Source organism: Sitophilus oryzae, unplaced genomic scaffold (assembly GCF_002938485.1).
Source record: "Sitophilus oryzae breed Bouriz unplaced genomic scaffold, Soryzae_2.0 scaffold_179_pilon_pilon, whole genome shotgun sequence".
Classification (NCBI taxonomy): domain Eukaryota; kingdom Metazoa; phylum Arthropoda; class Insecta; order Coleoptera; family Curculionidae; genus Sitophilus; species Sitophilus oryzae.
This window is the reverse complement of record NW_022146501.1, coordinates 9934115-9961868: the sequence shown is the minus strand read 5'-3', so window position 1 is coordinate 9961868 and position 27754 is coordinate 9934115. Positions and strand designations below refer to the sequence as shown.

Genomic DNA, 27754 nt, shown 5'->3' with positions numbered 1-27754 from the left:
TGGATCAACCTGCTCTCACTACCGGTTTCGGGGCCCTACCCCATCATCAGGTGAGCTTGGGTCGTTTCCACAAAATGTTGAGCACAGCGCAGAGTATATAAATACGACTTGTCGTAAAGTAGCGGTAAGATATTAAGTCCCGCTTCGCGAGATAGCGGCCTGCGTGCAATGGTAGTACTTTCGTACCACCGAGGCACAACTATCGATAGTAAATAAAGGCTTTTTTCGGCTAGCCCAAATTATATAATGGAAAATAAATTTCTTGCAGTTTTTAGGTATATAATAAAACTTTCCGCCGACATGAACGACGTCACAATATCTATTAACGGCATTTTAGTAGGCTACCGTTTAACGGCTGTTTAAGTACATCGTTTATTTTATTTCATTCTCAACTCTAAAACACTGGCTATGATACCAAAAAAAATTAACACTGGTCAATATTAATGCCGGGTTTATACAACATTTGCATAAGTCGTCACAGTCTTAATCATCGACATAATCACAACGCAATTTTAATGTGCGTTTATAGCATTTTCATAATCATAATTTTTATATCAGTGAAGTTGGGTAACATAATTAAAGGCTAAGTTCATGGTAGATGTCAACAGATTTATAAGATTTATAAGAAGTATAAACCCAACATAACTTGCGCAAAGACTTAATTATCACTTAAAAAAATGTATAATTTCTAACTTTCAAGAACTCTTGCAAGACTCTTGAAATTTCTTGCATATTAAAGTTTTGTCTTGTCTTGAAATTCAAGACAAGAAATTTTGAAAGTCTTGTCTTGAATTTCTTGCAAGAGTCTTGGTCTTGCAAGACTTTTTCAAGACTCTTGTGCAACACTAATTGTCATATCACATCGCAAAAATTAATACTTTTGTGACGTTTTAAAAAGAACTTTTGATTAAATATTGATATCAACAAACACTTTAAAATCAAAATAAATGTTGATCAAACCATTGAGTATTATTAATTCAGGAAAAATAATAATAATAAATTAATTATAGTTATCTATACGTTTGTGGCTGGTTCATTTCTTCAAAATAATTTTTTTTAAATAAATTGTTCGCCACTAGAAGAACATTTACAAAATATAAAAGTTACTTTTTGTAAACACCATTGCGTTGATCCAACGGAGAACTATTTACCAGTGGTTACTGGTAAAAAAATTTGCTAAGAAAACAATCACAAAAAACAAAGAAAAAAAACTATTTAAAACATCTAAATACAACTATTTAAGAACAATTCAGATTTAAAGACTATTGGTGTTCTAATTTCAACTGTATTTTAGGACTTTCAAAAGAAGACCGACAACTCTTAATTGAAAAAGTAAATATTGTAATCCATTCGGCAGCTTCAGTAAGATTCGATGATTTCTTAAAAACCGCCATTTTTTTAAACTTGCGCAGTACTCGAGACTTGGCCTTGTTGGCTTTGGAAATGAAGAACATCAACGTGTTTCTTCATATTTCAACGGCGTACTGTAACGTTCATGGGAAGGTGGTACGTATATTGTAGTATTTTTTCCGTTTTCATACATAACATTGATGTAGCGGTGGGAATGCTAGTTCCTTAGTTCTAGTTCCTCCAGAGGAATAGTTCCTTGAACTAGGTGTTTAGTTCACAATAGTTCCCGACTAATATTGACATCCCCGTTGCTTGCTAATGGGTTTCGTTGGCAGTCAGAACTATTCACAGTATGATCTGTATAATTTTTATAATGTACGAAGTATAACGAGACGTGTAATTGCGTATGTTAAAAACATGTAGGTTAGTTTTATTGCAGATAAAATAAAATTAAAAAAGAAACTCAAATCAAAGTTTAAAAAACTATATCACAAATCAATTGGAGCAAATAATACGAAAATTTTACGAAAAATTGCATTCTTCCTCAGTTCAAGCTTTTTGTTTTTGTCTAAAAATTCGGAATATCTATTTCGTTTTATAAGATATTTCTTAAATTAGGGGCCTAAAGTGAAACATTCCCATAAAATATTTAAAGAACAAACTAAAAATCAAAAACATATGACAATACCGAATCCATCGTCGTTGCCTTGTATTATATCTCGGATCTGCCGACTGAATAGATTTCCATGAACTAGTCTTTTAATTAGTTCCTCTAGTTCCTCTCAGTACCTACTTTCGGTCCGGGACAGGTAACATACGGCTGACATTCTCCACTCCCGCCTAGCATCAGTCTACGATCGCACTGGCTGATCCGTATGTAGACTAGTCTTTTATTTAGTTCCTCTAGATCCGGATCCGATGACATACGGCTGGCACTCCCCACTTCTGCATCGGGCTACGATCCGTCGCCGTCGCATATTATTATACTCGAACCCGCTATAGGTTCTGAGGAACTAGTAGTTCTTTGAGAAACCGGGAACTAGTTCCTTTTATTCCGGGGTCGGAATAGTTCATTGGAACTACACACCTCTACAACACTGATGTATTTGATCTGATTTTCATTTTAAATATAGCTATTTTAACATTTATCCAAACATTATTGAAACAAATCGAAAAATCGAATAGCTTTCCTGGGGTTCAGTTATTAGGTTTGTTCCAACGTTCTTGGTTCTAGGTTTGTTTCAACGTTTCAACGACCCGTTCTTGGTACGGTTACGCTTATGCGAGGTAGAGAAAATGCGTTCCATCAAAGAGAGCGAACGATAACTTTTGCCTTCCAATCAGAACTGTAATCGTTCGTGAACCATATTCGGAACGGTGATTTCGAGGCTAACCGAACAGCAAGAGTCGAAAGAACTGTCAATTATACGAGGGAAAACAAAATGTTAATATTTTGGTGAAAGTTTGAAACTCTGTTGAATATGTTAAGACAATAACGAATTTAAAAATAATTTTGCCATCTAATTTTGTCGATCGAGTTATTGTTAGTTAGTGTAGATTTTATCGCTAAGAAACCGCCGTTTGCCAATCTGTTGACTAGGACCAAAAACAAAGGCATAGTTTTAATGTAAAAATTACGAAAAAATGTTAGTGTCTTCTTCAAAAGCGAATATCTCCAACAAAAATAAAGCGAATAATTGAGATGAACCTAACAATAAACTATCGAGAAAGGATGTACCCAAGAACGGTAAACTAATAGGATTGCTCATCCTCATAAGACGTACGTTCGCCTCTTCCCGCGCTTCAGCTGACAGTTGTGACGTCATTGTAGCCCTTGTCAAAGTCTTCGTGGCCTTGTCATGATAGTGTGTATTATTAGTTGCCTATGGTAAACTTATAAAAATAACAGCTGAGAAATTTTGAGTTATTTATTTTGTCAATTTTAAATGTGAAAAAGGTGTCTTTAAAGTTTTTAGAGCTATAGAGTGTATAAATACGTTCATTTTTTGTTGTGGATTGTGACAAAGTGCATACTAAGTGCCCACGATTTTGTTTATTAATTATTTTAAAGCAAAATATGGAAGTACTCTAAAAAGAATGCTTGCAAAAGGTGATGCTGGGAACTGCTGTTCTTAAAAATGCATTATCCGAGTATTTAATACGATTTAACAGTTAATTTTCTATACTGCATACATATAAGGTGTTTAAATAAATAAATTAAATAATGAACGTTTTGCATTCGGTAACTAATAATGCACGTGTGTGTATTATTGGTTGCCGGATAAGGACTAATAACCATGACAAGGGCTACAATGACGTCATAAAGCGAGTAGTTTTCGCATGCACCTGGCGGACACTTTTGGCTGAATGAGCAGTCCTATTAGGTTAACTGTTCTTGGGATGTACCTAGTTGATAAAATAATTTTTAAATGTCTTGTTGTCTTAATATATTCCACAGGGTGTTTCAGGCTTTCACCAAAATATCAACATTTTGTTTACCCTCGTATAATTAACAGATGGAATGGCCGTTTTTTTGTGCCGGTGAGTGTAGATAAAAATCCTAGGACACTGCCTGAAGTTCAAGAGGCAGTTGCTGTCTCATGTTAGTCAATTTAACTTTATTCTTAAATCAGGTTTCAGTTAATTTCTTAAAAAAAATCGTTGCTATTAACCTAGTAGGGTTTCCGGAACCAGAGCTATTTTTCGGAACCGGGAATTTCGGTACCGCGCCTCTTAGGAACCGGGATTTCCCGGTTTTTTCGGTACTTTCGGTACTGACTAATTTTTGTTCAATCGTTCAAGTTATCAATCAGAAAGCAAGGAATGGTTTTTCAAAGTAAAATGGCTAAAAAATTGAGATTTTAAAGAAAATAATGTCATGAAAAAATTAACATGAACACATACATGAACGCAAGTAAAGCAAAAAGTATAGGTAACTTAAATTTCACATTAAACAACATATACCAACTTAACACAAAAAAACAAGACAAAAGTGCTAAAATAATGAGTTATTTTAGGACTTATTTAGAATACTTTGATTTCGACGGCTAGAAAGTATCAAAGGATTATCTCACGTGACAAAAAAATAATTTTTAATTATTGTAACCGAGGCCCGGTTATGTGATGGCCAAAAATATCTGAACCCTAATTGGTAGTATTAGACTTTCCGGAACCGTACTAAAATATTGTCGTTCAACGATTGTGGAGTTCGTCAATTAGCAAATATTCTCAGCAAAGGTTCTCAAAAGTAAAGCCGATAAAAAATTGAGTTTCAAATGAAAATAATATCAAATTATTAAGTCATGAGAAAGTAAAAATGAACACAAGCGAAAAAATATAGATAACACATAGGTACCTTAAAAATTACACCAAACATCAACCAACCTCGAAACCAACTTAACTAAATTTGAAAAAAAATAACATTTTTAATTAAAGATGCAAATGCCTATTAAAACATAACAAAAAAAAATGACTAATACATTTAGCAATATTATACTAAATAATAAAATAACATATTAAAGATCAATTGCTAATAAACATTATAGAAACTTCAAAATAATTTCGGAAGTAAGAACAGTAAGATTTAGCATCACTTATTTAGAAGAGTTTGATTTCGACCTGTAGAAAGTATCAAAAGTCTTTCGCACGTAACAAAAAATATGTTTTTAATTATTATTACCGAGTCCCGAAAGAACCGGGAATTAATAATTTCGAGTGCCGGTTCTTTGATGTCTCAAAAGAACCGGGAATTTCCGGTTCTGAACCCTATAACCTAGGCAAGTTTAATAATCTCTATTTAGCTGATAGTTAAAAAATACACTTACGTGCATAGAAATCGGCCTAAGGCAAACTTTTGAAGTTAACTATATATTTTTTAGAATCTATTTGTCATATTAAGAAAAAATATATGCTGTTTGAAAGACAATTTCATATTCTTTGAAAAGAGTTTAGAGATATTAATTTGTATTTTGGTTTTTTTGGATTAAAATTATTAAATTAATGCATGGAAAAAATTTTCTTTTTTTATTACTAAGAGGTGTATGTTATTATGTACTTATTTATTTATGGACAATTAACTAAACTAAATTTTCAATAATGGGTATGACCCCCTCTTGCTCTAACAACATGTTTGATATTGTTTCTTGCGGGATGTTAAGCCACTCTTCCTCTACTGCAACAATGAGCTCTGGGATCTCTTCGTCTGGCACGAATTCTTCGTTTTAGCTCATCCCATAAATGTTCTATCGGGTTTAAGTCTGGACTGCATGCTGGCCATTCCATAACCCGACAACCGACTTCTGAAATGTAATCGTGTACGATTCTTGATGTGTGTACCCTCGCATTATCATGCATAAAAGTGAATTCGTTTCCAATGTAGTCGACGTAAGGTACCACATGAACTGCTAAAATCTCCTCAATATACCTAGCACCAGTTAAACCTCCTCCCCCGTGCCGACAGTCGCCCCAACGGATGAAAACTGGGTCGGTTCGCGCAGTCAAAGAAATTGCACCCCAGATCATGCAGGAACCACCTCCATAAGCAATCCGCTCCTCGATGCAGCATTCTGCGAATCGCTCACCTGGCGTTCGGTACACTTTTCTTCTTCAGTCGCTACCATAGAGGCATATCCTGGTCGCATCTGAGAATGAAACAGATTCCCATTGTTCTAGTGTCAACTTAGATGTTCCCTTGCAAAACGCAGGGGTGCTTAACGATGAGCTGGGGTAAGTTTTGGACCAATTGCGGGGATTTTGGGGGTCATGTTACTTTCCTTCAATCTTTGTCTTACTGTCCACTGACTAATAGTCACTCCTCATGTTTCACGGAGCTGTTGTTGCACCTGAATAGCATTAAGACGCCGATTTCTTAACATTGTTGACACAATAAAGCGGTCATAACGATTCGTTGTATATCTCTTTCTACCAGTTCCAGGTCGCCTACAAAAGGATCGAGTCTTCTTATATCATTCACACACACTTCTTCACCGCTCCATGTGTCATATGTAGTTGCCGAGCTACAGCTCTCTGTTTAAGTCCATTTTGGATTTAAGCGATTACTTGGGCGGCTTTTTCCGGTGATGTATGCATTAAATTGAAACACTAATCAAAGAATAAAAGAAAAATGTGAAAATTTCGAATACAAAGGTAGTAATTGCAATATTTGACTAGTTTGTTATTCTTATTGTCGCCACAACGCAAATACCTTTCATTTGTTTACCCGTTGCTACGCATATAAACGATAAGTACTCTGGATAAATTTATGCTCATATTAAAGCATGTTAAATTATCTTTGAAACACCTCATATTTTTTACTTTTGCTCTGATAAATTGTTTCTAAAAGACACAGTTAAAACCAAAAGTTCACAGTGGGCCGATTCCTATGCACGTAATAGTTTTAATATGGCAAATAAATTACTTTTTAGATAGTGGAAGAAAAATTGTATCCTGCCGAAGCCGATTGGAGGGAAGCTGTATATGTAGCGGAAAATTGCAACGAAAATATAATGAACGTCTTATCACTAAAGTGTATGGACAAATTTCCCAATAGCTACACGTACACCAAACACTTAGCAGAACACTGTATCAACGATTTGCTAGCATCCAAAGTGGCCACTGTTATTGTAAGGCCAACCATTGGTAGGTATATCAAAAAACATCGGTTATTATTGTTGGCCATCATGTTGTATAATACCGTCATAGTATAAGGAAACCAGTAGCTTTACTCCTTGTCAAATCCTTTGTTCTTTTTCTGCCACTTTATATGACCTTGGTCTCGCGTCCCGTGACCATTGACTTAGCTGTATAGTCGTGGTCTATAACTAGACAAAAGATAGTCGTGGCATACTCGCCGTGGTTTCACGGAGATGTATTTAGAAAAATATGAGTTCACAATAAAGTAAAATAAAAAAATGATCATCGAGTAAAAATTTCCTTGAAAACAGAATATTTTCACATTTCGTGTAAGTAACAATTCTTCTGTACCTGAAAATCTTCTGATGGGAAGAAATGCGGAAAAAATATATAATGACATATTTTTATATTATTATCTCTTTTAAAGAAAACTTTTATTTAATTTAAAACAAGTTTAATTTTAACATTAATATGTTTGTATTGTATTGAAAATCTTCTGATGGGAAGAAATGCGGAAAAAATATATAATGACATATTTTTATATTATTATCTCTTTTAAAGAAAACTTTTATTTAATTTAAAACAAGTTTAATTTTAACATTAATATGTTTGTATTGTAGTAATATATTGGTTAGGTGATTTTCATTGGGTAACTAATACATTGAACCAACACATTGTACTAAATAATAAAATAACATATTTAAACTTTGTCAATAATTGAATGAAGTATTTTTATATTGTTTAATGGCTATGTCTTTGTGTAAAAAACTAAAACATACCTGAAAAACACCTACACGCAATACCTCCAGAAATAAATTATTTGTCAGTGTCAGTGGTGTGTCAGTTAGATTATATATCAAGTTTTTAGCTATTTTGGGGCTCAGTTCATACCGCCAGCTTTAGATACATAAATATTAACACAAAGGTTCGTTTAAATGACATTAGTGATTAGTAAATTAGCTACGTAAAGCGATTTTAGGAAATTCATCCTCTTAGAGTGTAAAATTATGTCGAATAATTTGTTGTATGAAAATTCCTTACTATCTGATCTAGAAGAATGAAATTCTACAAAAAGAATTAGAAGAGATTTTTGAAATTCATCAACCAAATGGGTAAAGTTAGTAAAAATGTATATAAACCTTCGTGACCTCTGGAATATACACATAAAAATTTGCACAAAGAATTATTTAAAAGACATGAGTTAATTATTTGGACAAAGCGAATTTATGAAATTTATACCCTTAGGGAGTAGAATAGGGAATTAAAATTTGCTATACGAAAATGCATTACTATAACATGCGGACAATACATAACAATGTCCACGGAATATTGGGACACCCCGTATAGGATCTATAAAATCACATAATTTCTCTTTATCCTACAGTTACGCCATCCATTTATGAGCCCTTTGGTGGTTGGGTGGACAACTTCAATGGTGTTGTTGGTATGCTAACAGGAGGTGCTATGGGCTTAGTTGGTCTGACACTGGGTAAAGAAGATATGTTGGCAGATTGTGTTCCAGTAGATGAAGCTGTCAAAGTGATGTTATCTGGCTGTTTTGTTACAGGACTAACTGGGTAAGAAATAGTTAATCCAATTTTAGTGGAATGATGGGATACAAACCTCGGAATTCATTTACTGTAAGCGAATCCATACATATATAAAAGCTTAAAGGTTTTTTTTTTTTGTTACATCCATCCCACCGAAACCACTTCACCAATCTTGATGATTCTCTTTTTTTAAATGGAAGGACCTATGTCTAGACCAATGGAATGTATATGTTACGGTTAAGGTCCGATATTCGGTTAATATCGACATTACCCGGTTAATCTCGAGAATAACACAAAACAAAACCAAACCTGTTAATGTCGACATTAACCGTAACATACCGGGTGTTGCATCGTCGGACGGATCGAAGAAGTTTCTGAGGGCTTATGATCAAGAAAAATCACAGATCTTCCTGGGTCTGAGTAAGAACAATCTTCGGATTGTCACGGGGTTTTTAACAGGACACTGTCTCCTCAATGAAAACCTCAGTAGATTAAAACTAAGAAGAAACGGCGAATGCAGATTCTGTGGGGAAGATGGGGAAACACCAGTACACCTCATCACTGAGTGCGCCGAGACGACAACCATTCGTGCCATGAATTTTGGTACGACTGATATTGGAGATGGAGAACTACCCTCTATAAAACCGTCCCAGATACTGGCTTTTGTCAATGCCCTGGGACTGTATGATGAGTTATGATTCAAGAAAGGGGGACACAATGGATCTGTAAGGTCGAAGTGGTTAACCCCCCTCCCACTCATTCTAAATTCTAAAAAAAAAATCGTCGTATGGGACATAGGAAATCCCATGTAAATTTTAATGGGATCAATTATTGGCTTCCCTAATTATTTTAGAGAATAGTTCTATTTAGGTTTATTGAAGAGCACTAAAACCCACATTCAAAAGAATAACTTTAGATATTTTTGATTAGCTCGTTTACGAGTTTTCGCCGATTTCTTTTTAAATATTTCTTCTTTCTTATGGCCCTGTATTTACTTATGAGCACCAGTCAAGGTAAAAAATAACTGTCAAATGAAGTTGTCATTTCAGAAATTTACCTATTTAGTGCTTTATTATTATTGAAAACTCATTCCTACATCGGAAATCTTAAAGATATATTTATAAATACAAATTAATATGAATTAAAGTAAAATAAAGTAATCAATTACAAGATTAATTATAGTATTATTACAATATTCAATAACTTATTAATTTAGGTACTATTAAATTGTTAGAACTTTAGGATTTAAGAAGATGTTCAAATATTCCTCCATCGACTGCTAGACAATAACCCAGGCGATCATAAAATTCTCTTCTTACATTCGCTAGTTGGTAAACTGAAATTCTATTGCATTCGGCAGAAATAGCATTTTTTAACTCGTCTAGATTTGGGTATTTTTTATCCATGCATATCCTGTTTTTTAAATGGCCCCACAGAAAGAAATCATTTGGCGAAATATCAGGAGACCTTGCTGGCCAATTTACTGTCTGATTTAGGCCAATAACGTTTCCGTTAAAACTATTGTCTAAATATTCCCGAACAGCCAGGGTACTATGTGCCGAGCAGCCATCCATTTGGTACCAAACTTCCTGATTTTCCCTAGCGGCATCATGTAAAGCAGGTAAAATATGATTTTCGAGTAGTTCCAAATAATATTCTGCATTTAAATTTCGCGTAAGAAATAATAGCCCGATAATATTGTGTCCGAATATCCATGCTCAAACATCTACTTTCTGTGGATATTGCGTCCTTGTTTCGACAAACCTGTGTTGGTTTTCTTTGTTCCAATATCGATAATTTTGAACATTGGGATCATTATTTAAGGTAAACGTGCATTCGTCAGTGAAACATATGTTTTTTAAAATTTCCCTATCCCTGTTTGCTCTTTCCATCATATCAAAACAAAACGCCTGCCGCCGTATTTCGTTCCCCATCTCGTAGCTCTTGGTGCTTTTCATATTTAAAGGAATAGTATTTATGTTGTTTCAAAATTCGAAACGTTGTAGTGTGATCTATTCCTATTTCATCCTCAAGTTTCCTTGTGCTGATCTTTCCATCGTTCTCTTCCACGCACAATAAAACTTCCAAGTCGGTATCATTTCTTGCATCTTCTCTTTGTTCCTGACTTGCTTCACATCTGCAGTTATTTATTAGGGTACCTTTGGTCTCAAATCTCTGGATATTCCTTGCGATTGTAGATTTTCCGATTGTAGATTGTAGATGTAGGTATCGGTCTATTCGGATACAGAGCAGCAAACATGTCCGACACCTTTTGATAACTATTTCCTTGATAATACCATTTAATCATCAATACTTTTTCTTCCGTAGTGAAATTCATGGCTAATATTTTCGATATAGGTATGAGTTTTTAATAATAATAATAAAACACTAAATAGATAAATTTCTGAAATGACAACTTCATTAGACAGTTATCTTTTACCTTGACTGGTGCTCATAAGTAAACACAGGGCCATAAGAAAGGAGAAATATTTAAAAAGAAATCGGCGATAACTCGTAAACGGGCTAATAAAAAATATCTAAAGTTATTCTTTTGAATGTGGGTTTTAGTGCTCTTCAATAAACCTAAATAGAATTATTCTCTAAAATAATTAGGGAAGCCAATAATTGACCCCATTAAAATTTACATAGGATTTCCTATGTCCCGCTCGACGATGCAACACCCGGTATAGTCGCCACCGCCGCGATCCGTGTAGCGTAACGCTCCAATTAAGTGGCAATTTGATGATGCAGGAAACTTTCTTGGAAAAAATCACTTTATGGTTCCAAAGAATCGTTGACCATGTAGTTCCAAAAAAGTTATTGTTTCTACAGGGTCCGGCAATAGTGCGTCGGGCATCTGTAGCCCCTAGAATAAAAAACTTGAGAATTTTGTTTAAGTGCATATCTAAAGTATGTACCAGGATGTATTTCAGGAAAATATTTTAACTTCTATAGGGTGGCTCAAAAAGTGTGAGTGGACCTGGATGATTTTTTTTAAATGGAACACCCTGTATATTATTGCATTTTGGCTTCCTTTCAGATCACTTTACATAACTCTAAGATATGAATAAATACATTTCGATAGTTTCAGAGATATTAAAAAATAAATGAAAAATATATATTTTTCAGTCCTTCTTATAAAAAATATTAGAAATACAAGAACTGTTCTGAAATCAAAACTATACTAAGTATTTACTTTAGATGGTCGGTACTTACTTTGCTATACATATGAAAATCTTAAATTATACAGGATGTTCAAAATTCAACGCCAAACTTTCTTAAATATAAAATAATGTTTCTTCGTTTTTAAATGGAACACCCTGTATATTATTTTTCAATAGATGGAGAATTAAAAATGAACATTTTTGTATTTAGAGTATTTCAACATTTTTAACGGTTTCGCAGATATTTGCGGTTTTATATTTCATATGGCATTTTCTACAGTAAATTTTTATCAAAGCCACCCAATGATTTTTCTCTCGTATTTTACCATTGAAAGCGCCATATGAAATAATACTGCGTGTATCTGCGAAACCGTTAAAAATTTTGAAATACTCTAAATACAAAAATGTTCATCTTTAAACTCTCCATTTAATAAAAAAATAATATACAGGGTGTTCCATTTAAAAAAACAAAGAAAAATTATTTTATATTTTAGAAAGTTTGCCGTTGAATATTGAACATCCTGTATGATTTACGATTATCATATTTATAGCAAAGTAAGAACAGACTATCTAAAGTAAATATCTCATATAGTTTTGATTTCAGAACAGTTCTTGTATTTTTAATAATTTTTTAAGAAGGGCTGAAAAATATATATTTTTGATTTATTTTTTAATATCTCTGAAACTATCGAAATATATTTATTCATATCTTAGGGTTATGTAAAGTGATCTGAAAGGAAGCCAAAATGGAATAATATACAGGGTGTTTCATTAAAAAAATCATCCAGGACCACTCACCCTTTTTTGAGCCACCCTATAGAAGTTAAAATATTTTCCTGAAATACATCCTGGTACATACTTTAGGTTTGCACTTAAACAAAATTCTCAAGTTTTTTTTTCTAGGAGCTACAGATGCCCGACGCACTATTGCCGGACCCTGTATAAAGTCGCCTTTGGGTAGCTATTATTGTCACTTTATCAATGCGAAAATTTTTAAGGTTCAAACAGATCGGGTTGTTCCTTTGGGTTCGCCTAATATGTTATTGTTCCCGGTACTTTGTGGAAGCATATGTAACTATAAAGTATTTTTCGGATTAAACGGCCATATTTTTTTCATGACATTTTAGACGAACAGCCAAATGGCTCAGACATTATGCATTTTCAAGCTAAATATCCCTAGATTAAAGCTTTTTTCCTTAGTTATTTTGTTATTTGTGACGGTGGACTAATATTTTAAAGTCTGGCCCCAGTTTCAAGCAAATTATTATTATTTTTTAATTACTACATGAGTTTCTATTGCAAATAATATAATAATTTGAAATATTTTGAGAGGCGCTCGAAAATTTTGTCATATAAACCCACTATTTTATTCAGTAAAGTCGATTGCGTTCAGGAATGTTTTTTTTTTATTTTTCTGAAATGTGAAATTGCATGAAGAGGTCGCTGCGAATCAAGTTTAACTAAAGTCCCTAGATATATAACGTACCACAATTGGTTTGTTCAATGTTATTGGCGCCAAAATGGCGGATTTTTGGGTATTTCTGGAAAAAATGTAGTGGTAGGACTGTGTGGTGGGTATTTCTGGAAAAAATGTAGTGGTAGGACAAAGTGTCACATTTGTCTGAATTTGTCGTGTCAAATGTTGAGAAGCTGTCAATTTCAGGATAAAAATATTTATCCACATATTTTAAAATAATTATAAAGCCACTAAAATGCTACAAATTTATTAGTTAATAATGTATAGGCGTCGATATCTTTAGTGAAGAAATGTGTATTACACGAAAAGGCCGCCATTAATCTAACATCGTCGATATTCAATACACGTTAGGTAGTGGATTGAATTTATTTATGATCCAGTGAATATTTTTAACAATCTTATTTGTAGTATAACCTATTGGTACATAAAACTTCATTATAGAACAAGACAAGACCACAATAGATCTGGGAAGGTCGCATTGAGTGAGGCCGAGATCTACCTCTAGAAATCTAATCTAGAACAAGACAAAGGCCTTACTTGCAAACTACCATACATATCTTTTAAAAAAGATGCTAAGTGTAAGTGAAATCTCTACGTAAACATTCCCTAAAATGTTTAGTGTAGTTTAGTTTTCAACATTTTGCAGTAAGAAGTTTAGATAAATCTACAATATATTATCATCAGACCAAACGAAGGATAATTATTTAAAAGAATAAGTTATGTTATGATACATATATAGATTTGGATGACATCGCTTCAGGTGGTTTTACCAGTCAGGACTAACAGGGATATTAATCAAAACAATGAAAAAAAGCTCAAATAAATTTGATCCTAATAACAAGAATGTTGTTTATGCATATGCTAACTATATAGTTATTTTCATGGACTTAAATAGATTAGTTTTTATGTATTTATTGATAGTAATTAATATTTTTTGGTTCATATTGTAATTACTAATAGAAAGTAAACAATATAATGTAAGCATGTAAAGTTATATTTAAAAATTTGGTCTTATACTGTCAGTTATAAATAAAAGTGTGTGATTTAAATTTGATTTTTATACATGACATAAAATTGTTAAGATTCATTTGAAGTTTTACATATTGTCGAGGTAAAATTATGCCTACTTAATTTATGTATAACAATAATTACAGTTATTTCAATGTTAAATTAGCAGTTTATTTTTTTTATTATAATGATACTTAAACATTGTGATACTTGTTGTTTTAAAAATATAACATTAAATTGCAAAGTAAAATATATTTTAATTGTATTATGTGGTATTAACTTGCTTTTATTCAACTAATAATAAATTTGTTGTATAAAAATCACTCCATAACATACAAACCTTAATTATACAGCATACATAAAGAGCTCCTATGCGTTTCAAGCTTATTTCTAAGTTATTTTTAAATTAAGTGATACTAATTGAAACAATCTTTCTATCAATATATTAATATATTTCGAAAATAGCAGGTATGTATCATCTCAATTTAATTATTACATTTATTTGTTTCAACCATGGTTCAAAATTTTCTCGTATAAAAGCCGGCCTTCAAATTTAAGTTTGTAGCTTATTCATAGTTCCAAAGACTTTCCTTAAATCATGCTTATTTGTCAAAACTAACTACAGCATAACTGGTATAATAGGGAAAGTTTACTTATGGTATAGGTATCCCGTTCTCATCAACAAACAAAGTTTTTCCAATTGTTTCGACTGAATTAAGTACTAAAATTCTAAATGTTATTCCAACTTTATTTCTTCTTACCTATTAACTTACTTCTGTTGGCGTACTTTGCGCTAAAAGGTAACATAAAATAAATGCTAATACAAATGAAAAACACTTGTACGGAAACCATTCGTTTATAACCTGTTAACATATATAGGCCTAAAAAATTAAATTTATGAAATTGAATATTAATATACCACCTGATATTACGTTAAAATGAAGGTATACTGTAGATAATAAACGTAATTCTATTACAATTAATAAATATTTTATTTTACGGCTTGCCTGTCAATGTTGGTTGGCCATATTGGCGCCGGACCGACCAGCTACTTAAAAAGCCGAAACAGCGAAATGTTGGCCTCCTTCTTAAATTTGACGCTAGTTTTGGCGCCAATATGGCGGTAATTGCGGTACTTTATATATCTAGGGACTTTAAGTTTAACCCGCGACTAGGCAGCTTCGTAACAGATAAGTTCACCAGTAGGCTACTTTATAGTAACACATCTTTTAGTGGTAAAAACTACCCAAGACACTACCCGGCTACTCAAAATCTTTCCCCATTTTAGTTGCAGTTACTTAGCAGCTACGAATATACGACGTAGCCGCCGATAGTAGTGGCTTTGATAGTAGCAGTTACGTATCTGCCACTATAAATGCTAGTCGAGAAAGATTCAAACGGTAAAATCGCAAAAGCGCTTCACACGCAAAAACGCGAAAACCGCTTTGTCTTCAGGCCTTGGGCTAAAGCTAAATCACATTTTTTCAGGCCGAAAGATACTGTGGATGTGCTACAAGCTAGTGCTTATGGTTTGAAACGTTGGAAGATAAAACAAATCATCAAAATAGGCAAAAGGGCGGTTTGGGAGGTGCCATTTGAGAAGCAGATATGGCACACAAGAGGTGGATTGACTTCTAGCACACTGTACTACTACATTAATGTCGTCTTATTTAATTTAATACCTGCCATATTCCTTGATTTATTTATCAGAATAGCTGGACACAAACCTATGTAAGTATTGAAACTCCTTTTTTTTATTTCACTTATTGCTAATGGAAGAATGGCATATGAATTTCAACTTTGACTCTACTGCATCCATCAGAATATATTGAGTTTAGTTAAAATTCAATTTTATGTTCAATAACTAACTTCTTGATTGATATCTGATTAGGTTTTATACCGAGTGCGTCTCAAAAGTGGCTCGCTCACCCCTATAACTTTTTAATTTTTTTAGATAAAAAAACGAGATTTGGTATGTTAGTATATGACATAAATTAGGATTGACTGGCGTACTCAATTGTTTTTGGTCCCTTCCTGTTTCACCGGAAATGACTACAACTTTTGATTTTTAAATAGCACCCTCGGTATTTTTTTTACTTTATTCAGTAGAAAATGACTTTGAATAGAATGATATATTATAGTATTTTTAATACCCATTTAGAATAACACCATCCTTATTTATTATTAATAAATTAGTTGAAACAAAAAATTACCAACAAAAATTTTAAGGATTTTCATATGTATTAGCTTTACTCTAATTCACTAGTAAAAGGGGAAGATGTAATATTATCTGATATTATTAGAAAGTGCCCCTCCCTAATAGCTAGAAGGTCAATGGGGGACAGTGGAGAAAAACGCGAGATTCCTACGCATCCTAATTGTTAAACTCATGTATTATTTTATATTTAAATAATAAACATATATGATTAAACAATAGTAGTTTAAGTCATATTACAGAATCCACATTTGACATGACAAACGTCATAACCTAATTTTTTTCATGCGGATTCAGATGGTTCAAGAAGCCGCATACGTTAAGTTACTAAAACGGCTGGTACCTCTAAATAGGTATTAAAAATACTATATATGTCAACTTTTGGCATTTTCGCATATGGTTTATTTGAAATAATAACTTGCGGTTCGTAAAATTTGACTCAGAATACCAAGTGTGTGGTATCAAATTATTCGTAAAAAAATGCTTTATCCAAATATGCTAATGAGCCACCCTCGTTTCATTTGAAAAAATTGAGATATTATTAAAAATACGATTTGAGCATTTTCTAATCGGCCAGACACTAAAAACATTAGACGATCAAATCTATTTTTCCAACGCTCCTTGATTAAGAGAATTAGTGTTTTTAACATAGTCAGGACACTCTAGATTGAATTTTAAAATTCGATTTTTTATTAAGCGAGAATGTCAAAAGTTGACATATGATATGTCATTCTATACAGAATAAATCAAAAGTTGTAGTAATTTCCGGTGAAACAGGAAGTGACCAAAAACAACTGAATACGTTAATCAATCCTAATTTATGTCATATGCTAACATACCAAATCTCGTTTTTTTATCTGAAAAAATAAAAAAGTTATAGGGATAATAATAAATAATTCAAAACCTGGTCATTCTGATATCTGTTTCCAATATGTATACCTTCTTGCAATGGCATAGAGAGTCTTCAATGTTCGTCAGTATTAAGCCCTATATATACTATAAGCTCTTCACACAATCAGTAAATTGCATCGATTTGCTGGCCATATTTAATAAAACGCGTTTTTTATTTGTTCTTTATGTTTTCCAAAAACAGCAATAGCAGGTTAGTCGTGACTGACTAAGTTAAGAAAAAAACTCAAAATTTAAGTGAGGATGCAGTCAATAATCACCGCATAGGCTAATAAATCTACTTTTTCAAATTTGTCAAGCTTTCGAGAATTTTATTCCCATCACAATTTTATTCACATCACATACAGTTTGACTGAGTCAATTAGCAAAAAAACATCCTCTGCACAAAAAAGCCTTAAATACTAGCATCGTATGACATTGGAATACAAGGACATTTCCTTTATAAAATGTTAAAATACATATCTTGTTCTGTGTACATATCCAACGACATTACTTTTCTTTTAAAAACAACTAATTTCTACATTGTTATTTCGAGCTCGATCAAACAGTGACTCAGTGACAGTGATCGAGCTCGAAATAACAATGTAGAAATTAGTTTAGTAAATTTAAAAAAAATCTTTTTTGTTTTGTGTTTAAAAGAAAAGTAATGTCGTTGGATATGTATTTTAATATTTTATAAAGGAAATGTCCTTGTATGCCAATGTCTGCAGGATGTTCTATTTAAATTAAACAAGTTATTGCCGTTTAAAGCTAGTAATTATTTAATATAAATGTTTAGACACTCTGTATAAGGTAGCATTTTGTTTATTATTGCAAAACACAATATCTGATCAATAAATAAACTTCAGTAAATATTTAGTCTTAAAATAATAAAAAATAATTCAAAACCTGGTCATTCTGATATCTGTTTCCAATATGTATATCTTCTTGCAATGGCATAGAGAGAGAGAGAGAGAGTCTTCTTTAAAAAAAAAATGTTTTTTGTTTTATGTTTAAAAGAAAAGTAATGTCGTTGGATATGTATTTTAATATTTTATAAAGGAAATGTCCTTGTATGCCAATGTCATACGATGCTAGTTTTTAAGGCCTTTTTGTGCAGAGGATATTTTTTTTGCTAATTGACTCAGTCAGACTGTCCTGATGATGGGAAGCTTGACAAATTTGAAAAAGTATTTTTATTAGCCTATGTGGTGATTATTGACTGCATCCTCACTTAAATTTTGAGATTTTTTCTTTTCCACAAACTATAGCATTAGGCTTCTCGGGGTTGATGCACAAGGTGGTCGAAATTGGTCTGTTTCAACAGAGAAAACGTATATCCTAACTAGATAGAGCAAGACCGACATAGATATTCTGAGCGTTTAATGGTATAAACCGCCTGTTGATATATTCGTTGCCAACTGAGATACTTGGGGTCTTTTTGATTTTTGACCATTTTGAAAATTGCCCACAACTTTTTTATTTCGCGGAATAATAACATTCTGTAAAAACGTTCTTAAGGCACTTTATTAAGCACAATTCAGTGGCGTACTCAGTTTTTTTTTATAAAGTAGTCGGTTTTTTTTTCTACAGGGTTGTTCACCGCATACGACACGGAGTACCTATTGTAGCTAAACGATTAGATTTTTACTAAAAATAAATTAATAAGTATTAGGTTCGTTGAAGGACTATTAAAGCTACAATTTAAAAATAATTTTACAAGATACAGAGTGTCCCAAAATAACTAAAAAATATTATAGTTGTTTTTTTTTTGAAATGGAACACCCTGTATATTATTCTATTTTTAGATTCTACGATTGAAATAAAGGTAAATTTGATTAAGGTTTATCACACTTAAACCTACCGTTTTTGAAATATTTTTAATTTTGTGAAATTGCAGTAAAAATTTTAAGGCGTAATTTCTCCAAGGGTATAAAAGTTTTTAGTACTAAATATTTACTGAAGATTATTTATTGATCAGATATTGTGCTGCAATAATAAAATTATACTACCTTATAAAGAGTGTCCAAAAATTTATAATAAATAATTACTAGCTTTAAACGGCAATAAGTTGTTTAATTTAAATAGAACACCCTGTACATTTTACGTGAATCAGAGGCACAATTTAATTGTCTATAAAATTGTATTGTACCATTCTTTACCTATCTCTTCAAGTTTTCGTAAAAAATGCATTTTCTTATAATTTAGAACTCATTTATCATTATACCCATGGAATATTGACATTTTTTAAAGCAATGGTGGAAAAAATAATAATATTTCAAGCCCATTTGTTTACAAAAACAAAACTGTTTAAATATTTGTAAAAGAGTATACCAATTAAATATACCACCATTATTTCCGCCAAAAAATTAGTTAATTACATGCTTAATTGTTTTAATTAATAAATTATTCTAAATAAATGTGGATTTGACTCAGAAATCAATGTAATAATAAGTTATGAAAATGAGTCTCTGTTATATACACATAGCTATAATTATTAAGCATTCGTCAAAAAATTAAATAAAATTTAGGTGTGCTTTTTACCACAAGGTGTTTTTAAGGTGTGCTTTTTACCACACTGTCTAATACACGTACAAAATTCAGTTTTTTAGTATTTGGAGCAATTATTATTAACCAAAGTACAGTCAATTAATGTAGTTTGATTACTGGGATCATATTAATTGGTCCTCTTTAAGAAAGGAAATTCAAACAACTTTCGTTGCACGTCATCAATGACACCATGCGTCGTCTTATGGAGTTTGCTGCTGATACTCATAAACTATACAGGATGTTCTATTTAAATTAAAAAATAACTTGTTATTGCCGTTTAAAGCTAGTAATTATTTATTATAAATGTTTAGACACTCTGTATAAGGTAGCATTTTGTTTATTATTGCAAAACACAATATCTGATCAATAAATAAACTTCAGTAAATATTTAGTATTAAAAACTTTAATAGCCTTGGAGAAATGAAGCTTTAAAATTTTTACTGCAATTTCAAAAAATTGAAAATATCTCAAAAACGGTAAGGTTTAAGTGTGACCTTAATCAAATTTACCTTTATTTCAATCGTAGAATCTAAAAATAGAATAATATACAGGGTGTTCTATTTAAAAAAATACAACTATAATATTATTTACTTATTTGGGACACTCAAACTTTGGGAAATTGTTTAGCTCCAATACTCCGTGTCGTATGTGGTGAACAACCCTGTATATTAAACTTTAAAATACATCAAAATTTTAAGATGCCCGTTTTTCGTGCCGGTGAGTAGTGACGGGCAAAACTGTTATTTTTAGATAACAGTTGAAACTGTTATAGTTATTTATAAAAAAACAGCTTAAAATAACAGCTTAAAAATAACAGGTTTCTTTATTTTATTGCTAAATATCTGAAAGAGTATGAGGCAATCACCGCCAGGCGTATTAACGCAGTTGCAAGTTACAACAATGACGTGCTCGATGGTAGTATTTCCAGGGTGTCAAAACATTTCTAAATATCGATTGTTATCTAAAATACCTCTCTAAAAACGGTGGTTGTTTACAAATAAACGCTGTTTACAAATTGCGATATAAAAAAGCCAAAATTCCGCCACTCGTCTATACCTATACATTCCGATCTACCTACGCCCTGCCCCTGGATCCGCGTAGATCCTGAATTGCGTAGCAGTGTACAGGGTGCATCTCACTTGACGGGCGAGAAGCTCTTATATAGTTATGATTTTACCATTTGCGGTCAAAAAATAGCAATATAAGAAAATGTGTAGTATATTCTTCATAAGTAAACCAACTACACACTAGAGTTCGAATTAATTTTACACTTAAACTAGCGTGTACCCGCGACTTCGTTCGCGTCGAATTAATAATTTGTAATGGTGATGATAAAGCAAAGCAAGAATTTCCATTAACATACAAACTGGATAAAATTTTCTCACATTTGCCAAAAATAAGCTTTAAACGTCGAGCAGTTTAAGCAGAATCGTGGTTAATCAATTACTCAACTTTTTGGAACGCCTTGTTTAATTTTTTAAAAAATTTCAAAATATGTAAAAAAACAAAATAAATTATGCGTGTCCAAGCGTATTCCGAAAGACTAACCGTTTTTTAAATAACAAATATTCTAATATTTGAGGGGCGTTTTCACCCTCTTGGAATTTGAGATTCGAGAAACCCCTCCTTATCGAACCTCAATCCCACAGTCAATCCGTTTGCCAAAAATAAGCTTTAAACGTTAAGCAGTTTAAACACCCTGTATATATTTTTAAAAAATCTATAAATATGTAAAACAACAAAATAAAATATACGTGTTTAAGAGTTTTTCCGAAAAACTCACCGGTTTTTAAATAAAAAATATTTTAATATTTGAGGGTGGTTTCACCCCCTTAGAATTCGAGTTTCGAAAAATGCCTTCTTATCGAACCTCTACACCCTAAAGTCAATCCGTTTTCCAAAAATAAGCTTTTTACTCAAGGGCTTTAAGCAGGATCGTGATTAATCAATGATCAGATTTTTCAAAACACCCTGTATACATTTTTAAAAAATCTTAAAATATTATTCTGAATTTTTTTCAGAATAAATAAATACCTAAATATTGAAACTTAATAAGTAAGTACTGAAACATACAGCGCCATAATATCTCGACCTCCGCCCGTTATACTCGTAACAGGTTGAAAAACAATGTATCTAAAACAACTGATGCGTTATTCTCCAACCTGTTTCGAACCCCCATCGACAATCGACCGATGCAGCAGCGTTACTTTCCCACTCCGATTATCTCGACCGCCGCTCTCTTATGTTCTTAACAGGTTAAAAAAAACGAATCTAAAATTACTGCTTCTCCAACCCGTTGCGAGCCTCCATCGACAATCGACCGATGCAGCAGCGTTCCTTTCCCACTCCTGTTATCTCGACCGCCAGGCGTTATGCCCGCAACTGTTTCAAAAAAGCTGCTTCTTTTATATCCTATTATTTTTAAGCTGTTGCAAGACCCACACGACCATCGACCGATGCAGCAACGTTCGCCGCGCCGGGCCTAGCGCATCCTAGCTCCGTTGTATCTCGCCGCCTGTATCGATGGTTGCCGAAATAACATGTTTTCCATCCATAATCCATACTAGTTGTTTTTTGGAATTGCTTCGAGCAGCGTCGAATTTCGTGGCGGTGCAGAGCGCCGACTTCGTTTCACGAACGGTCGATCTCTGCGTATCGTTATTTTATATCTGTCATTTTTTAAAAGTAGTAACGGTTGCGTTATGTTATTTCTAAATAATTGTTATAAAATAACAGATAGTTAAATAACAACCCATCACTACCGGTGAGTGTATCTTGAGTTTGAGTAGTGTATTTACGTTCAATTTTTTTCTAGTATATTCAAGATCCAAAGGAAAATCTACATTGCCACGACAGCCCTCATGTATTTCATGAGCAACCAGTGGGACTTTTTAAACGAGAAGGCTATGGGGAACTTCTCTAAAGTTCCAGAGAACGAAGCGGAAGAGTTTTGCGTTAAAATTTACGAGAGATCTGAGGAGGAAATTTATGACTATTATAAAAATGCCATAGATGGTACTAGATGGATTTTGTTGGGTGAAAGTAAGCAAGTCAAGCCGAATGCACTGAGAAATAAGAAAAGGTAAAAGGTTCACTTTTTATTATTGTTTTAGTACATTTTCATCTTCAGTGCATTAAAAATAATTCGAAAAGTAGCAAAAAAAATGGCGCCGGGAGGCACGTATAGCCGCCCATACTAAAATATGTTAATAAAAAGTTGGTAGGCATCAGTCCTTTTAGTTTCAAAGTAAAGGAATTTTTCCAATTTTTTTTATCTCAAAAACTGCGCGAATTTTGTTGCAAATATTATTCCTAATCTTAATTTGAAAACCGCGTTTCGCTAGCTACTGTAATTTTGGAGTAACGATTTTTTAATATTTTTAACCCCCTCCCATACCCCCTTAACAACTCCCCCCCACCAAAAAACGAATGGCCAGATTCTCGGGTGCCACAGTATTTCTGTGCCAAATTTGGTTAAAATCGGTTTAGCGGTTTTTGAGTTATCGTGTTACAGACGGACAGACACCATGAAAATATTTTGTATTTAGGTCGTTTATGACCCAAATAACTCATTTTGAGTGAAATTAAAAAAACTTTTCTTTTGCCGATCTTAATAGCCTACCATACCTGTTGGTATGGTCGGCTAAAAATTGAGGGCATAATGTATGGGCCGCTTTACGAGCCAATTTGCTCAAATTTAGAGTCTAATTTTGAGAGTCTAAACCACCTTTAACAGTTTTGTTTCATAATTATTTTTGTTTCAGGTTTTTCTATCTAGACAGGGCAACCAATGCACTTTTCTACTTCTCCATCTTTTGGTTTATCTTCTTCAAAATCGAAATTCTATCAGTCGTGTTCCACGCAATCAGAAATTACTGGAATAGTTTGGAATGACGCAAGAAATAAAGAGACATTTTAATTCTAATTTTGTTTAATTTTATAAACCTCTTATTAGTTCCTTATTTTTTATGTACAGGGTGATCGAAATTGGTCTGTTTTAACAGAGAAAACCTATTTCCTGATTAGATAGAGCAAAACCGATATAGATGTCATGGGCTCGATTTCTGAAACACATTTAATGGCATAAACTGATTGTTCATATTTTTATTGCCAAATGAGATACAAAGTATTTTTGAATTTTTTACCATTTTGAAAAGTGCTCATAACTTTTTTATTTTGCAGAATAATAAAATTCTGTAAAAACGTTCTTAAGGCACTTTTTTAAGCACAATCCAGTGGCGTACTCAGTTTTTTTTCTATGCTTGTTCTTTTTGTCACAAATAATGAAACATATAATTTTTTAAATGGAAATCATGGTTGGCTAAGAACTTAAAGAAATGCTGGCGTTTAACCCTTTTCAACGATATAAAGTTAGGGCTATCTATTTCTAAGAATGAGAGAAATATTAGGTTTTTTATCTTTATATCGAAGCGGGTCTTGATTTTGTGTTGACCTATGTATATTAAAGATCCCTCTATATTAAATATTAAAGACTTTTGAAAAGGTAAATTAACATTCTATTTAGTATTAGTAATTACAATTAAAATCGATACAATAAACAAAGAACAAGACTAAAAAAACGTATGTTTTGTGTGGCAAATATAGTTTTCTAAAAAAATCATCAAAGATGTTCAAACTGAGCACCTCCTTGTTGAATACACAATAAACATCTTTTGGGCACAGAGTTACAACGATTTATTGGCGAACGAGTGTAATAAGTCCAAAAGCTTGCCTAGTAATCTTCTGCAATTCTTCTCTCGTCCCAATGGTTCTTCCCTGATAGATAAGGTCTTTTACTTTCCCCTATAAAAAGGTTGAAAGTAATTAAATTACAGGGCCTAGCAGGCCATGATATGGGGCCCTTTGTTCCAATCCAATTCTCTCTAAATTCTCCATTTGTAACCCTGGCGTTTTAATTGTAAATGGTAATACTAATATAGAATGTTGATTTACCTTTTCAAAAGTCTATTATGCAGATAAATAATAATATAAAATATTAAATTGTGATAAAAAATAATTAGGCAACTATAGGTCAACACAAAATCAAGGCCCGCTTCGACACAAAAATAAAAAACGTAATCTTTCTCTCATTTTTAGAAATAAATACAGATAACTTTATATCGTTGGAAACAGTTAAACGCCACTATGATTTCCATTTAAAAAATTATATTTTTTATTATTTTTGACAAAAAAGCAATTATAGAAAAAAACTGACTAGCCACAGAATTGTGGTTAAAAAAGTGCCTTAAGAACGTTTTTACAGAATTTTATTATTCCGCGAAATACAAAAGTTATGAGCAATTTTCAAAATGGTAAAAAATTCAAAAATACCCCGTATCTCAGTTGGCAGTGAAAATATCCAACAGGCGGTTTGCGCCATTAAACGTGTCTCAGAAATCGAGCCCATGACATCTAGGTCGGTTTTGCTCTATCTAGTCAGAAAATAGGTTTTCTCTGTTAAAACAGACCAATTTCGACCACCCTGTACATACAAAATTTAAACAAAACATGACATAACAAATAACCTCAAAAAATATTCTGTCTATTCCATACTCGCAGATTAAATATAGTTCATACCTTTGAATAAGAAGACTAAGGAAGGAGCATATCAAAAATCTTAGTTACACCGCGATGGGCCTCAAATATGGCCGACTTAAATTCCGGTTTATCAGTGTCGTTCTAATTTTATTTAAAAAAATGTAAAACTATGATGTAGGGTAGACGTGGGGTAGACTCAATAATTTGTTATTTTACTTTACGTTGTGAATAAATGTTGGTAGTTATTAAAATTGTTATAAAAATATATAATTCTAATAAAAATAGATAAGTTATATAAGTATTTATTACCACAAACATCCGATACGCTACCGAAGCAGGTAAGTCAAATTAACGTATCTAAATTCTTTGACATCTAATCTTTGACAAGTAATAAATAAAAGCTAAAATGCAAGAAAAATATATAATTTAGTTAATTTAAGTGAATTTCATAAATGATCGGTTTACTACATGTATGTATATTACATAGTCACTTACTAGCGAAAAGTTGTTCCATTATTTCACTCAATATTTGCCGAGATCTACCGCACGCTACAGAACCAACTATTTTAGAGTCTTTTTCGATAAATCGCGATAGTGTCACTGTTAATTTAAGTGCTGCCACAATTTCCATCTAGATTTACTACCTTTATACAACTATCAGTAGTAGAATAAATAATAAATAACATAAAATAAGCTCCGTAAAGACTGACAAATCCACAAAATTTCAAATCAAATTCAAATGTGTCAAATGAATCGTCAAACAGAACTGTCAAGGATCCCCACCCTAGAGAGCTTTTATGGTGGCTTTTCCGCCCACCATGCATGAATACATGGATAGCATTATGCTCCTTCCTTAGTCTTCTTATTCAAAGGTTCATACCAATTAAACTTTTAGTCACGTGATTAAGTTTAACCTGGACAGCGTTGCCCACTTTTATATATTTTCTTTTAATCAAAATATTTTAGGAAACAAAAATAAATTAATTATAAATATATAAACAGTTATTATTTAAATCAACAATACTCCTTAATAGCACTTCCCATGTAGCAGTTTTAGACAAAAAATCGAAACAAAATCTCTGCTGAGAAACATTGCGAAACAGTTTCGTCACATTTTTGATACATAGGTTTCGTAACATAAATCGCTTTTGTTTCGAAACATTTTACCAAAATATGGTTTTGTAAACATGTTTAAGCTTAAAGTATCACAACACTATTTATATAAACCAAAAACTCCTAATACAAAGTGTCAAAACGATGACAATGTCAGGAAATAAATAAATAAATGAGGCAACTTGACATATTTTTTTTAGCAGAGCTACCACCTGAAACCCCAGCGCGAAATTTAAATTCCAATTAGTCAGCTCGGCGCCGTATATGTCCATGGTTGGCAACAATGATTTTAAAAATCGCGCCCTCCATTCCGTAACTAAAAGTTTAATTATTGATATTAACTGCATGTAAAAATAAACTTAATTAGTGTTTAAAAAAGTATACCTAACCTAACCTAACCTAAACAAAGTCTATATAGTAATTAATAATATTTGACAATGGTTAAAATCAAAAATGGTTATTTCATTATTTAGTGATGTTGCAAATAAATATAAAACCATTGTTATAAAAGCCGTATGATCGAAAAAAAGGCGTCAAAGACGGCTGGGAATGACAAGCTTTAGACGTCATTTACTAAAAATTGACATAAAACTTGTCAAAAATTAAGACTAATTATTATAGAGAGATTAGAAAAGGATAAAACATTTCCAGCTACAGAAATCTATTTCCAAAAGAATATTTTTTCTCGTATTCCTTTTGAAAATAATATTTATTCAATATAAAATAATTACAACCTTCTTAAGGTCAACTGGCAGTAAAAACCAATAATAAATAAGGAAAAGTACGGGCCAAGTAAATGATGTCTAGAGGGCTTGACCCCGCCAAAATTATCATCGACTGTCATTCACCAGCCGTCTTTGACGCCTTTTTTTCGATGGTGTGGTAGTTAGTGTTCCTCTATATTTACTTTATCTGATATCTGAATCGATACAGACCTATGATACAGATCATACATACTATCTATATCAATAGATATTGGAAATCTAGTCAATATAGACAGATAATATAAGCAAGTAATAAGAATATATCAAGAAATCATTCAACTTTTGTATTCAAATGAGAATATTACGTTTTTGTATAAAAACAACCAAATCATCGGTTATATTTTGATAATAATTTGAAATTTAAATTATTCCAGCTCAAACTTGAAACTAAAAGACAATACAATGGACTTATCACCGAAATATTTCAATAAATGTACCAGGTTTGCATCAAAAGTTTATTATAATACATAATACTTATGAGATAATAAATGTAAATATCCTCATAA

The 27754-nt window shown here is 32.4% G+C and overlaps 2 protein-coding genes across 2 annotated transcripts in view; one reads left to right on the top strand and one right to left on the bottom strand.

The window, feature by feature from the left end:
• Positions 1 to 23758, top strand: part of LOC115882781 (putative fatty acyl-CoA reductase CG5065) — a 30307-nt gene extending 6549 nt beyond the window's left edge. The window contains exons 4-9 of the mRNA XM_030901021.1: positions 1295 to 1506; positions 6774 to 6987; positions 8366 to 8558; positions 15669 to 15911; positions 22649 to 22915; positions 23598 to 23758. Of these exons, the coding sequence (XP_030756881.1) occupies positions 1295 to 1506; positions 6774 to 6987; positions 8366 to 8558; positions 15669 to 15911; positions 22649 to 22915; positions 23598 to 23727 (1259 nt within the window). The 3' untranslated portion in view covers positions 23728 to 23758. The remainder of the gene's footprint in view (positions 1 to 1294; positions 1507 to 6773; positions 6988 to 8365; positions 8559 to 15668; positions 15912 to 22648; positions 22916 to 23597) is intronic.
• The window catches only part of LOC115882780 (microtubule-associated protein futsch), a 195606-nt gene that overhangs the window by 87863 nt on the left and 79989 nt on the right, over positions 1 to 27754 (bottom strand). The gene's annotated exons all lie outside the window — the stretch shown is intronic.